Source organism: Protomyctophum parallelum, assembly GCF_964188405.1.
Source record: "Protomyctophum parallelum genome assembly, chromosome: 20".
Classification (NCBI taxonomy): Eukaryota; Metazoa; Chordata; class Actinopteri; order Myctophiformes; family Myctophidae; genus Protomyctophum; species Protomyctophum parallelum.
Window position 1 is genome coordinate 13,087,050 of NC_139718.1, and position 15,907 is coordinate 13,102,956.

The 15,907-nt window shown below is 43.8% G+C and overlaps 1 protein-coding gene across 1 annotated transcript; it reads left to right on the forward strand.

Moving 5' to 3' along the window:
- Positions 1 to 5,753: 5,753 nt before the first annotated feature.
- LOC310877481 (consortin-like) lies at positions 5,754 to 15,463 on the forward strand. The gene is made up of 3 exons (XM_083791354.1): positions 5,754 to 6,124; positions 8,456 to 8,486; positions 14,780 to 15,463. Exons 1-3 carry the CDS (start codon positions 5,972 to 5,974, stop codon positions 14,932 to 14,934), a joined length of 339 nt encoding a protein of 112 aa, XP_083647480.1. The 5' UTR covers positions 5,754 to 5,971; the 3' UTR covers positions 14,935 to 15,463.
- The last annotated feature ends 444 nt before the right edge of the window (positions 15,464 to 15,907 follow it).

Consider the following 15,907-nt stretch of genomic DNA (forward strand, 5'->3'; position numbering starts at 1 on the left):
GCAGTGCAGTGTCAATGTTCATGACATTTTTTCTTATTCCCCCTTTTCTTTGTATAAATAATAACATAAATAAACTTCAGTTGGCATATAATGATGCTTTTAGAATCTTTCTGAAACTCCCAAGATGGACCAGTGCAAGTGAAATGTTTGTGAATAGTAATGTACCCACCTTTCATGCTGTACTGCGGAATTTTATGTTTAGTTTTACCGGTATGTGTAGACTAAGAATGTATTAATCGTGGCCTTAACAGGGATGACACAGAGTGATTCAAGGTGCTTGCTTTTGTGTTTTTAATGTTTTTAATTGATATGGGCCGTATGGAGTGAACATAGTTTGGTACGTAGGCTATCTCTGTATTGTTGTTTTGTATATGGACCTATAGTGTCTGCAATAAAGTTTATCATATATTGTAGTTTATATTTGTTGATTATGTATTTTGGTGTTATTTTTTATACTATGTTGATGAATTGAATACACTAGAACGGTGCCTGTGGGGCCTCTACAGTGGTGCCCGTTGGGCACTGGCCTACTTGGAACGATGCAAGTTGAAAATGCATGCCCCACCCAGATATTATGTCCGTCTCCCTTTTATGCCCATATATGGAGTTCTTTGTAAGGCATGCCCAAATATGGAGTATGCAGCCAGCTTGTGGAGTTCTGTGTCAGGCATGCCCAAATATGGAGTGTTGTGAGGTCAGAACAGGCCAGCTCCATATATGGAGGCTGGGCAGGGGCACGGTCCACAGCCCGGGCAGAGGCCTTTTTGGGGTGGTTCTGGACAACCGTGGGTCTGACACCAGGCACTGCACCCCCTGCTGTGGTGAGGAACGAGTGTGTCGAATTTGAAGTCAGTGGTGCTAACGGTTCTGGAGTTATGTGGATTATACACAGACATACAGACAGATAGAGACTTGGTGCAGAAAAGTCCCCAGGGCTTTTATGTGTTATGCTTTTAGTCCAAATGTCTGACTGTATCTCATGCTGTTTACATTTCTGTCTAATAAAGTATTCAATCAGGGCTAATAATAATAATCACCCAATCCTGAACCAAAATTACACATTATCTGCAATGATTCCTGCTGTTTTCTGTTGAACGGTCCAAAGACAGTGTTTTACTTCTCAGGCACTGTTAAAAAATATATATAATATGAATTGTGGAGGATGATATATTGATGTCTCGGAATCATAGCTGGAGGATTTGACTTCCTGTACTTACCAGGACAGTGTTTGTCAGTAAAAGTCACTGGGTCAGATAATTGAGTAAAAAGAGACAGATGGTGGCAGCATTTACTGCTGATTACATGGAGGTCATAAAGTGCCTTTCAATAGCAGAGGTGTCCAAGCCAATGCCATAAACCTGACAGAGCCCTGAGTCTTAAAGGCAATGCCTCACCCGCCCAGGCAGGGGTACAGCACTGGGGTTCACCACCCGCCCAGGCAGGGGTACAGCACTGGGGTTCACCTCACCCAGGCAGGGGTACAGCACTGGGGTTCACCTCACCCAGGCAGGGGTACAGCACTGGGGTTCACCCGCCCAGGCAGGGGTACAGCACTGGGGTTCACCTCACCCAGGCAGGGGTACAGCACTGGGGTTCACCTCACCCAGGCAGGGGTACAGCACTGGGGTTCACCCGCCCAGGCAGGGGTACAGCACTGGGGTTCACCTCCCGCCCAGGCAGGGGTACAGCACTGGGGTTCACCTCACCCAGGCAGGGGTACAGCACTGGGGTTCACCTCACCCAGGCAGGGGTACAGCACTGGGGTTCACCTCACCCAGGCAGGGGTACAGCACTGGGGTTCACCTCACCCAGGCAGGGGTACAGCACTGGGGTTCACCTCACCCAGGCAGGGGTACAGCACTGGGGTTCACCTCACCCAGGCAGGGGTACAGCACTGGGGTTCACCTCACCCAGGCAGGGGTACAGCACTGGGGTTCACCTCCCGCCCAGGCAGGGGTACAGCACTGGGGTTCACCCGCCCAGGCAGGGGTACAGCACTGGGGTTCACCAGTGGGCAAGACTGGTATAGTCTCCACTACATACAACAGTGTTTGGCAAGCTATTTTAACCACATTAACCCTGGTGTTAATGTAAATGCAATGTTTCAATTTAAATCAAAATGTTGAACTTTTTACTTTATTTTTAGAATAGCAAAAATAGCAGACCTACGATCTCACCCAATGTGGACATCGCATCACAATGCTTTGTGAGCTTATAGATAAGCTATTTCTTGTGAGTCTCTCTCTCTCTCTCTCTCTCTCTCTCTCTCTCTCTCTCTCTCTCTCTCTCATTTGTTGTATGTTGTTGAAGTACTGCAGTAGCCTACTGTTGCTAAGTGGTTAAAAATTGTGTTAGCTAAATAGCCAGTTACTTTTCATAAAACGTTACTGAACTACACAAACTCTTTTACAAGTACAGTAGCTAGCTACACTACATGTTACTTAGTAAATTAAGTTGCTACCATTGAAGTTACCTTACCATGTGGTTGGAAATATGGTTGAGGACATATGACATTGAGTGATTGAATAAAACAAAGGGCTGTGAAAAGCAAAAAAATTATGAGATGGAGTAGGCCTATTCACTCTTTGATTATGTAATGGAAAATATGCATTATGCAAAATGTCCATATTACTGCATATGGTGTTTTTCTTCTCTGCGTTGAAGGTCTTGGCCTCTCCACAACAAGTAACTTGAGAATCTCTGGAGGGTTTTCTCGAAAAAAGCACTTTATGTTTATTCTCTTCAAAACAGTTGAGTTGGCATATTGTAGTGACGGGCATAACTGCTGTCACTCACCGAGAATGAAATATTTCATACCATGCCGTTCCCAGAAGCCCCTGGGAACGGCAGTATACTGTATACACAATGCAGTACATACAGATAGTAGATGCAGTGTCATGGCATGACACAAGGCCATGGAACGAGCCGTGCACCACAGGAAACCTGCTGGACTATGCACAATGGATTAGAACAACAAATGGTTTATTACATCAGCTGAGATTTATGACCGTCTGAATTGAGTGTGAAGGGAGGGGAATACTGCAGCCGTGGATGTTGATACTTGAACGCAACAAAATGACATGTTAGATTTCCAGGCAATGACCTACACAGTTTTCGTAGACTACTACTAATGGTCTTTTTTATTAACTAACAGAAAGCATTAACAAAGAGTTAAAAAATGTATCGTCTTAATTAAGTTGTGTTGCCATGCTGTGGTATTGTTGGGGAGAGGATAGCCGATATACGTATAGGTATATCATGGCATTTAAGCTGGTAGAATAGATCATCTACGAAGTACGAACCCACCATACCTGCGACAGAGTATATAGATCAGGCTTAAAATGGTTTCGTCTCATCGCAAATCTTTTCTCTGAACTTAGTCCTTAGATTTGTTTTAGCGGGATGTTGCCATTCTGTTCCATTATGCTCTAGGTTTGGTTGCAGTGCCATGACTGTGTCTGCTTACCATACATTTAGATTAGTCTGGAGTCTGGACATGTCTGCACACCAGGGCTCTAGACACTGTTTACCCATCATTCTGATGTATTTGTCTACCAACTCCACACGACAGGCAATCAATATTCCAATTACAGGTGGATTCCCACTCTAGCACCACTGAGCAGTGAGCAGTGAACATCAATCAATATCTTTGTAAAAATGAATGCCACCATACTGTATGTACAAAGTGTCTAGGGCCACTAAAGCCAAATGATGAAAGCTTTCTTTTCCCGATAAGTCAAGTAATATAATCCCTCAATACTATCAATTTACAGTACAGTATGTCATGACATTAAAAAGAAAATGCTTAAGTAAATAACAAAACAGAAATGGTGGGCAGGTTTTGACACGCACCATTACATTTATTGTCAATGTATACTGATGCATAGGACAGATGGAAAGTCATTTTAAATGTTCGCCTCAGAGAAAGCATCTGTTGTGCGTTTTATGTGATGCCATGCTAGCTTTCATTCTATAAGTGTTATGGAGCAGCCCTGGAGGCTCTGTCCTTACTATGATGGCTTTCAAGGGAGCAGTAATCAAGGATGACCTTCAAAGTTCAAACACCATGCAACATGACCAGAATCCTGGCAGTGGAGGGTGCCCCATGAGGATTTAACCTTACCCCAAGGAGGGTGTAATACTTATTTAGCTTTAAACGTCAGAGGGGAATTGCAACAAGACAGGATATTTTCACATGTCCCATATTTCGTTGTTCTAAAATCTTGATATTTTACTTATTACTGTACATGCATCTTATAAGTTATGAAGATAACTAGTGTAGCTTCATAGGAGGTAAATGGGTGTGAAAGCTTGTCCTTGCTCATTGGGTTTCCTTGCACGTGTCTGTCAACACAAGTTAACATGGAAAGTACCTCGTCACCAGAACTGACGTGTGTCTGTTGTGATTGGCTGGCCTCTAATGAGGAGATGGAGACTTGGAGAGCCCTCTGTCTTCCTTTTCAGCAGGTATAGCAACATGCTGGCTCTTTACTCTACTCTGTTGACATGGCAGTAAAGTGAGGAGCATCACCTTCACGTGGGTGGACGGCGAGCAGATTCCTGACTCCTTTTCCCAGGTCCCTGAGCCTGACCTGCCAGTGCAGTGTTGTTGCTCTCTGATCTCTGGTGCACTGGCATTCACAGCCATTAAACCCCCGTCCTGCTCAGCTAGTGAATCGAACACTAATGGAGACCGACTCTGTCCATTTGGTTTGTGTAACACCACATTTGTTTCCCCCCACAGACGCTGTGTGTGTGTGTGTGGTGAAGCAGAAGAAAAAGTATTGGAAATACTCAAGTAGAGTACAAATACCTCAAAATTGTACAGTACTTAAGTAAATGTACTTAATTACTTTGCACCACTGAGAACATCCTATAAATCATCTGAATCATCTCAAGTCTCTCCCCTCTCACGTTTCCCATGCAGGCACAGGTTGTCGTCCACCCTGATGTTGATTGGCTGAGTGTGAAAGGAAATGTGCAAACATCCGAAGGCAGTGGTGCTCTCCGTGGATAAATATTTGTTGTCCTTGTTTGAGTAGTGAGAAGCGAACCGTGCGGTTTCTAATGTAATGACTGCATCTGCAGCTGCTGTCTGCCTCGCTTTATCACATGGATACAAGCCACTGGTCTCCCCGTGCTGTGGAGAACATGCTCACACAGCATTTATTCTAGACTGCTTGTAAAACATTAAGGGCTGGTGCATATCCATCCTCCTCCATGAACCATACGTAGGACAGTAAGAGTTCATTTTGCCCTCACAGTAATGAATGAGCATAACATGCACGGCTCTTTGAATATTCATTTCCGGGGAAGAATTGGGTCAAGGCACCGTCTGAAATTAGATCAAATGAAGCAAAAGCATAGGTTACTGTACGTGATGACGTTGTTCGTTTGAAGTCTTAACGCATTTGCCGTTTAGAAGGCAAGCCATCCATAAAGCATTGCAGTTTGCATAGATAAAGAGTGGAGAGAGTCAGAGAACTGTGCTCACTCAACAGCATACCCATTTCCTGCATGCCAGGGCTCTGCACATGCTGACTGAGCGACTGTATACCCCAGTAGAGCTGCGATTGGACCAGAGCCCTGTCATTCCCAGAACAAATCCCCTCTGACTTCCCCTCTCCTCCTTTCCTAATGCAGGGAGGGAGGGGAGGGGAGGGGAAATGTGCTCTGTGAGTCTTTCTCTCTCTCTCACTCTCAGCTCGCTCCTTGCCACCTGTCCTTGACTTTACTCTGGAGAGAGACGGAAGCGAAGAGCGGCGCTTTGTGCACTTCTCCTCCTCGTCTGTGTTCGGTTGCACACACGTGTGAGCCACGGATTCTGTTAATCTCTCTCTTGTTCTCTCTCTCTCTGTGTTTCCCACCCCGCCTGCGGAGCTTCAGCGGAGTGGCGAGGTGAGAGGAACGCTTGTCCTCGGCCCGGCGGAGCTCCGATGGGAGGCAGCGCTGCCTCTGGTTGGGACTGGGGATGCTAGGCGGGGGGAGGGAGGGCCTGTTTGAGCTGGGACAGCAGCTTCAGCAGCAGGGGGAGCATCAGGCCTCTCTCCACTGCTTCCTCAGCTCCCTGCTGGGACTCACCCATGTGCAGAGCTTCACCTCTCTGCCCAATTGTCTTCACCAGGTGAGCCGGCAGCAATACACATATACACACACACACACACAGACACACACACACACACACACACACACACACACACACACACACACACACACACACACACACACACACACACACACACACACACACACACACACACACACACCCCCCACACACACACACCACACCACACACACACACACCACACCACACCACACCACACACACACACACACACACACACACACACACACACACACACACACGCACACACTACCATACAATATACATGTTATACATGTAGTTATCCATCACACATGTGCAATACATTGGAATTGTACACATTTGCTCATTTGATGAATGGGTGAATGTAATGCACCTTGTACAGCACAGAGAAAGCACAGATTATACGTTCAACCTCTAACATCAATGTCAAATGTGACATACAGTTTCAACACAATGCAGGTTGTTCATATAGAGCTCTGCTCATTTGAGCCTCAGAGTTGCATGTGTGTGAGTGGCAGTGTGATCTATGCATCACTGCTAAATGAGCTATCCAATATGCACCACTGTCCCATTGATAGCAACCACTTCACAACATTGCTCATTGGAGACTTGCAGTGTTGTCTGTGTCCACTGACCAGACTTATATAGCTTTGTTTTATGTTATGATGTCATGGCCATGAATGTATACGGCATTTCCATGTTAGGCCATAGGTTTAGTTCATTTTATTGCTGGTCTTATTTTGCAACGGCTACGTTGTTGTAATTACTATTTAAAAGCCTCTGCAGAAATATCCCAAATCAAAACATAGCCTTTACAGTACGTCAGAGTAGTGGAATGCATGGCATGATGTTGACCAGACCCCAGGGAGAGAGGAAGAAAGCTTAGGTTTGCTTTGCCTGCTAATAGCTTCACACATACTGTATCATTGCTGTCGGGTAGAAACCTTGTATTGTATGTTCAAAACCGTTACTTGTCAGGTGTTCCAATGTTTCCAATTATTATTTTGTCACACGCTCCTTTTATAATGATTTTCATGGGTTAAATATTTATAAACAGACTTAACCACTTTTAACCTGTCATCCCTATTTTGGGCACGTTGTTATATAGGCAAAACAAGTACAGAATAATTTGCGAAATTAGCAAATGTACAAGATAGTATAGCCTATCGATAGTGTCCTCCCTGAAATTGGCAGGTCGGTGTTTTCAAAGACTATAAAAATGCTACCCAGTGCCTCCCTGCTTGGCACCCACTCAGCATCAAGGATTAGATGCTACCCAGTGCCTCCCTGCTTGGCACCCACTCAGCATCAAGGATTAGATGGTACCCAGTGCCTCCCTGCTTGGCACCCACTCAGCATCAAGGATTAGATTGGGGTATTCCCTGCAACGTGACTAGCATCATGTCCAGGGGGTGTACTTGTCACGCTGGCTCACACTACAGAAACAGGAGATAGGCTTCTGACCTATGGGCCACATGGCTCTGGAACCATTGTTTCCCAGGGGTGCTTACTTACAAGATGCTGAAATGGCTGATCTAATTTAATATAATCGATCCTTCCATCAAAAAATGCTGATCACTAGCATATTTTTAAACGGGCCTGAAAATCATGGCTTGTACTGTAGATTGGCTATTTTCACACTTTTGTGCAATACTGAACCAGAATCACGCACGTACCCATAATAAATAAAATAATGTTGCTGACGCGCAGTTTTCAAAAGCCCGCGGTGGAGCACCTCTAGCGTGACATTGACGTTGTCATGACGCGACGGAGACGCAACGCGTCCGGTGGAGCCCTGGCGTCAGGCATGACTGCCAGGTGCAACAAGCTCTTGTAGCACTCGTTTTTCGTTCGTTTCTGACATTCTTTTATTGGTTCACTCACTGTCTTTTATGGTTGCTCCAGTTAGCTCATCATACTATTAGCTTCTGTTGCCAGGTCTCGTCCCCCGTTGCGGTGATCAGAGTATGGGTTTTTATGCCGTTCAGACTAGCATTGGCTTAGGAGGCAGCCAATCATGACTAGGTCGTCCTTAAAGTCGCCACTCAAATGTAGTCAAATGTAGCAAATGTAGTCCAGGCGCTTTTCAAGCACCTGGCAAAAAAAGGGAAGAAGAAGAAAAACTAACAAATGATCTACACATAGTACCTGAGATAAGGTATAAAGGTTCGTGAACATACAGTATAGCAGCAGATGTGTAGCCTGCTGTGCATTCTGGCAGGTTTCTGGCATGGTTTCTGCCCGTCAACAACAATATATTATACTGTACAGTACAGGATTGAGAACGATGCTGGAAATGAATTATTAAACATTTTTCCCATATGCATGTCTGTTTTTATGTGATTTACAGATTGCGGAACTCTTCATCACAGAAAAGAATTGTATCCTTTTCTATCTAACTAAGGGAGTAGAGGTACACTTTATCGCTATTATTCGTGAGCATTATGTGAGCATTTTCTACACTTTTGCTTTCAGCCTCCCCTGAGTGCTAGCAAACCAGGCCAACTCTAGAATTACAAGTCTCTTTCAGTGAGGCTAACGTTGAAAGCATCGTGAGTAGGAGCAGGCATGGTAAATGCCAACACAAAGTGAGTGGTGTGGAACCTAATAGAAAAAAGGGCAAAGTGTGTGTGTGTGTGTGTGTGTGTGTGTGTGTGTGTGTGTGTGTGTGTGTGTGTGTGTGTGTGTGTGTGTGTGTGTGTGTGTGTGTGTGTGTGTGTGTGTGTGTGTGTGTGTGTGTGTGTGTGTGTGTGTGTGTGTGTGTGTGTGTGTGTGTGGCTCAAGCTGTGTGCCTATATCTCTTAAGAGGATTCGAGAGTCCTTATCTCTGTGCTGCACTGCGAGCTCTCATTAACCTGTATAATGTGCTGCCTTCATTTGGCATCGCCTTGGCATTGCTTGGATGGACCACGTCCACGGCAGTGTAGTGTAGGGCACCATGGAGCGAATAGTGGGGTGTCACGTTTCAGGTTATATAACCCCCGTGTCGCTGGTCCCCGATACTGAGACACTGCTGCAACACTTTACGCGCCAGCTCATGTTATCTACCTCGTTGAGACTATGCCCTTCACTACCCATATCTCCCAAAACAGGTCGATTTGCTAGGCTTCACTTCATCAATAGACTGTTGTGTGCCTCTCTCTCTCTGAGTGAGGACCTATCAACTGAAGAGCCCCGTTTATCATGGCTATAGATTATGTCTTCTGACAGTGACATTATGAATAGTAAATGATGGAATGGTGTCATGTCATGTCACCGGTGGCGTTGTATGAGTGTTGTAAAGTACCATGTTACATTCTTTCACTTTTAGTGTAATGTTACAGTCATAAAATTTAAAATTTAAATTAACTGCACGCTACAGAATGGATGTATTACATTTTGAGGGTCAGTGGAAGTAGAGAAGTCGAATTTAAAGAATGTATTTTATAAAAAAGAATTCTATAAATATTCACAGAAAATCGCATTGTGTTCATGTAAATTAGATTTCATGAAGAGTTTATGTTTGTTAAACCTGAACATCATTCAGGTTTAAGAAATTATTCCTAAACCATTATTTATTCATTACGTTTAGACGAACACTGAAATAACATGATCAAGACGTTTCATTGTATTGTCGACAACAGTTCTCATGAGCAAAAGACGAGCTTGGCCAGTTATGTTGTGGCCTTTGTGACTGTCGTCTAGGGAGACGGGTTAAAGGTCAGTGTGCTGTAACATTAGACAAATGGATGGGAATTTGGGAGTCTCACAGGAACTGAGATTGTATAACTAAAGCTGGCTAAGTGTTTCATCATTGTATTGCTGGTGTGTTTGGGTTTAACCCTAACCTGACGGAGAAACAAGGGAAAAAAATAAACACTGTGGTTCCGGTGGTGCGTTCCGGTTGGCGTTGCATTGTTTTTGTACTCCACATAATGCGAATCAGTTAGTTTATTCTCGCTAGTCGCACTACAAGTTAGCCTGATAGCCTAGGCTAGTATATCAGGACACTGCGAGACACTACGAGTCTAGCCTGATAGACCGTGACGTCTACGCCTGTGTTGTGCCTGCAGTGCTCTGATGTCACTCACTTTACTGTACCTATGTTTTCAACCCAGCTTTCAGTTTCTGTTTCCACCATTACTAAGGTCACATTCACACCAGAGAGCTTTGCTGCGATTAAAACAAATCCTACTGCGCATTTTCAGAAAGTGCACTTCGTTTGGCAGGTGTGAAGGCTCATTCGAATCCTAATGCGTATCAAAGAACCGCATTTTACTCTGAGCAAAAACGGGGGTTTCGCTTCGCTTCCAATCGCACTTGATTACGATTCAGGTGTGAATGCAATCCGCAGTAAATAAAGGAAATGAAGCAAACAATGTGGCCGGTGAGGAGCTGAACACAGTTGGAGACGGAGAAGGCATATTTTACGCAGCGCAAAGATGTCCCGTTACCGTGGATAGACGTGGTCGAATGAGGAGACTGAAGCCCTGATCGAAATGAGGACGAGTACATTAATCAATTGCTTAAGAAAACACATAAAACACTGCAGTGTATTATAGCCTACAGAATATTCTGTCTGTCTGTCTGTGCGTGCTGTCACTGTGTGGTAACTGGGGAGTAGGGACTCTCATCTCGATAAACCTGTAAACAATTTGCGCTGCTGTCTGTTATATCAGTGCGCTCAGCGCTGTGCCTCCATGCCCAAAAGAACAGCTGTGCGTGGCTGCATGCGTATAGTGCGAGAGAGGGGGGGGGGGGTCCAGTCCCAGACGGCACGACACATGCACGTTATGAGTATAATTTTATCACCATAGATTTCACTGTGTAGTAGAACACATTGATAAAGGTCCCCCCTGTTGCGTTTCCAATTGCTGCGGATGACAGTGTGAAGGCAAACCGCAGCAAATTAAATATGCAAGAATCCCAATTTCCCCGCCCATATATATCGAGTCTACCGAAGTATTAGGTGAGAATGTGACCTAAGTCAGTCCGTCCCTCCATGGCTGGCTTTGATCCATATGAACACATTGAGTGAGGCTAATATTGGATGTGTCATTATGGCTTAAAGTCTGCAGGGCTGCTATCAGAATTGGCAGTATCTTGAGGTGACCTTTGTCCTGAGCCAAAAAGGCTCTCACACTTGGCTGTGAGTGTTTATTGATGTCTGTTTCATGGGCAGTACATTGATCTGTCAATTCGACTTTGATCTCAAATAAAAGAAAGATTACAGTAGCTGATTGCCTTTGTTGTTGTTTTGACGACAGGCTAAAATTACCCAAGTAGCCACTAGACAGCTGAAGCACCTCTTCTCTGTTCTGACCTTTGATTGCTGTTGTTTCTAATCCTCTGTATAGTTCTGTTCATACTCACCTTGCTGCCAGGTGACTCTCCCCAGACACTGATTGCTCCCAGTCGCTGGCACTGACACAGATTTAGTGCATTTCTAATGATACTACAATTACTCCCTCAGGAGGATTTGCTCAAAATAACTCGTGAAATAAATTGTGTATTGTTTTGTTGTCTCGCTTAGCCAGACGATCATCTCCGCCTACTGATATGTCTAGTGACATCATTCAATGTATTTGCTTACATTAAAAATATATATAACTGCTGCTGCATTCCAGAACCGATACAAAGACTTAAGGGTAAGCATGTAACGATACACTCAACTCACGATACGATACGTATCACGATATGAGGTTCATGATACGATTTTTCACGATGTTTTCAACACAATTATTTTCCAGACAAATGACCGAAAAATCTTTTTTTTTAATGATTTATCTCCCCCCAAGCTTTTTTCACAATTTCTATTGAACTACATTGCAAAAGTAGCATTACTTTTCATGTAAAATTACTTAATTTTTGTGCAACACCTGTGAACATGCTTTCATGTTTGAACCTAGCTCAAGTTAACATTTCTTCTTTTCTTTGATGGTATCTTAGGATAGATGTAGACCTATTTGACAGTGCAGAAACATAATTGCCTTCCTTGATTATTATATTAATGAGCATCAATAACGACTATCACCTGGGCACAGTCACATACAGCTCCCCTCTGCAGGCATCTTCTACTGAAAGTGACTGCATTGAGTCTCTCATTTCTCTCCAAAAGCACGTATGATGGAATATGATTACAGCTCACATTTCATATCACACACTAGCCCCCCTAAAAAAAGAAAAATAACCCCCCCCCCTTTTTTTTTGTTGAAAATCGATATACATTTTTAATACATCGATACATATCGTCTGGATATAATATCGATATATATCGATATACGATATATCGTTACATGCCTACTTAAGGGTGGATTGGTTTTCAAAGCAGTAGGCCTAGGTTAGAGGCTGTGTTCTATAGCTCGATCATCTGGCTACATCTTACATGTAATTTCTACTAACAGGAAGTGGTGCCCCAAGAGACAAACACAACTTTTACAGAATGGGTTCCCAGATTGGGCTATATATGAAATATGCTGAGCTATTGCACCAGATCTGCCTGTCAAATCTTACATTTTATGTATTGATATTGATATCAATGATATGTATATGATATGCCCACCTGTTCAATTGTACAGATCAACAGTTGAACCTGTATATCCCTTAGTAATTGAGGTTGGATATTTCGCACTACTTGCATATGATGTAAAAACAAAATGGCCACGTGTCATATGGTCATTGCCATTAGCTATCAATAGTCATTCAGCATCCCTCTGCCTTTATGGCTCTACTGTTTGGTGTTACCCACCAGCAGCAACACCTTTTAACAAGCTTAATACACGTTTATCTTTTTTGCAAGGTTTGTCATTCTTTTCATTCGCTCAAGGTAGGTCTGTTGCTCTACTGGAAGAGTCTGTCTCTTTTGTACTGTTGCTTTTAATGAGATTTCAACTAATAGTGCGCATAGTGCGTAGGGCAACAAGTCGCCAGGGGCAACACAATGAGCAGCAGAAAACCCCTTTTTCTTTTTTTCACGTGTTCCTCCTGCAACGCTACTTGCGTAAGACAGTTGCGTGCCTCCACTACACCACGGTGCTCTGCTCTGACACAGCTGTAGTTGCCCCTCCCTCTCTCTCCCGTCTCCACCGTCTGGTATACTGTCAACATTATTTTGTTTTGAAACAAAAGCACATCCCCGCCGGTTACAAGAGAAGGAAATAAAATGAAGGAAACAGATGTTTAGAGAGGCTCCAGCATGATGCATCACTTGCAAATGTGCAGGTATGTTGATGTGTTCAGACAGACAGTGACAGACAGTGTCGTCGTTAAGCAGCTCAACCCACAGGTGACAGGAGTGACGCTGTGGGTGCTGTGCTGTGCTGTGCTGTGAGTAAACTGAATGGCTTTCCGACATCCCTTTCTCACAATCTACAACAATAGATTTGTTACTAAAATTAGGAGGCGAAGTAGCAACGTGGAGAGCAGATATATGTTTTGGACAAACAGGCTAGCATTGGTGTTGATTTGTGTCAAATGGAGTCTGTATGACTGAAAATAAATGAACACATGTCTGTGGGAGAGGAGTTATTATGTGTTTTGGACTACCAGGAGATGTGAGTACCAACCAACCAAAACGTCAGCTACAGCCCTGTTTCAACTGTACAGTGCCTTTGGACGGTGAACAGGTGTCGTCCCAAAGCACTGTACAGTTTAGACCTCATTAATAGGTGGCAAGATGAGAGAACCCAGCTGTTATGGTTTTCACTTGACTAAAGATAGAATTTACTTGCCTGCCGTTAAGTAGGACAGAGTGTTTATTTTAAGCCTATTGTCTGTGCCAATGGTCTTTAAGTTCACCTGTCAAGTCTAAATGGTGTCACTTTACAGCGGGAGGTGTTCTCAGTATGCCTTTGTGACAATAAACAATAGCTCTATTTTTAGTGCCTTTGAAAAGCTGTATCCTTTTATGGAAAATAATGGGGTGGAACACTGCAAAATAGTTGCACTTGAAATAGAGATAAATCAAAAAATGAATCCATTTCAGAATGTATCTTGTAAATTGGATTCATAATCACATTATTATTACATACAATGAATGCTTTTCTAATGCTAATTGAATGTGGACAGCTCTCTCCTTAAGCTAGAAACAATACTGGTGTGATCACAAACCCATCAGTTGCTCTATTGACCATCAATAACAGAAGGACTTTATTTACTCATTCAGTGTTTGTGTATAACTATTGCGTCCAAATGATCTTCATCTTTATCATACTGGTTAGAAATATAAACTAGACTTGACACCCCTGAAAAACCCACCAAGGGAACAGTTACACATACAATGTAGGTGGCTGTGGCTCAGGAGTAGAGGGGTAGAAGGTAAAAGGTTCCAGGTTTCAGCCCTGGCTCATCCCGGCTTAATCTTAAATAAAATTGTCCTTTAGTAAGTCACTGAACCCCGAACTTATAGGCTACCGATAGTGTGTGTACGGCCCGGTGACCATAGAGTTTTGACTTTCCATTAGTTTATTCACATACATGTATTAGCTTTCATGCTAAGCTTTTTTATTAAAAAATCCATATATCAAGATTGGGGACCCAACAGTCACTGACAATGAAAGCTTGCATTTCTGTTTTACACCTAGAACAATAAAACATTGTATAAATGACAAGCCTGGCAACAGGTCTGTTTGTGCTAACAACAACTAACTAATCCTGTTGAAAAGTGACACTGATCCTTCACCCATAATATAAACAGATGAGAAAGCCCTGCAGTTCATCCAGGCTGAGAAAATGTTCTACGAGGTGGCACTGATTGAGCTCACCGCCCTTCAGGGCAGCACAGGCAAGTACGCTACCATGTTTTCTACCGTAACGGATGCTTATGGAGAGCACACAGTACAGAATCTATAAGTCTGTAATAGGTTGAACTTGGATCTGGTTATTCTTTTATTGTTCCTCTCTGTCTAGATTCTAGACGGAGAGGAACAATAAAAACAGACAGGCAGGCAGGGATATTCAGTGTTAGCACAATACGGTCTCATCAGAAAATGTACTAGGGATATTTAATAACAGACCATAACAGCACAGCATATAGTCTACCTTCTATTACATAACTAGGGTGGGGAGTTTAATTGCTGGTTGTTTGGAATCAGCAGGTCTGGGACGTTAAGGAATACACTCCCTGCTCACTTAACCATTGTTTCTTCTGCTAAAAGATTAACAGCTGATCTGATGTGCTTGTATCGGCCAATTCCCATGTGTGAATAATGAATATATACATTTATACTGTATAAATGTTGACCTAGGGTGTTGCTAAAACAAAGCTGCCCACGTCTGACTTTACGTAACCCGAGTTAACAAGACGCCAGATGGTCTCGTATACAACAGAGTGTAGATTACAATGCCGTTGTTGGTGCGAAAAGCACATCCGTTTCCACCGCGAGCAAAACGGAGCTCCGCTTTAACCTCAGTTCTTTATTTGCTGTAAATCTGGCCGAGCTCTGAGCAAGCAGCCAGCCATTCATCACCTGCTGCTGCTGCATGCCTCTCCAGACGGCTGGCTCTTCCTCTCCCTCCGTCTGCTGCTGAGGCAGCAGCAGCCCGCTCTTGCGTGGGCCGGTGTGGAGGAGTTAGGAGACAGCCGTAGTGGAAGACAAATGGCTGTTCTCAGTGTTATATCATTAGCCGCTGTATGGCACCACGGAACACCGAAGCCCCTGATTCAGCACTACTCCCTTGGATCGAATGCTGGTCGTCTCCTGAGGCAGTGCCCAGGACGCTGGCATCCTGCTCGCTCACCAGCCAGCCACACTGTACATTCCTGAATTTAACTTGAGTGTACAAATGTAATCAAAATGGACCTGTAGGGGTCAATTTGGTTATA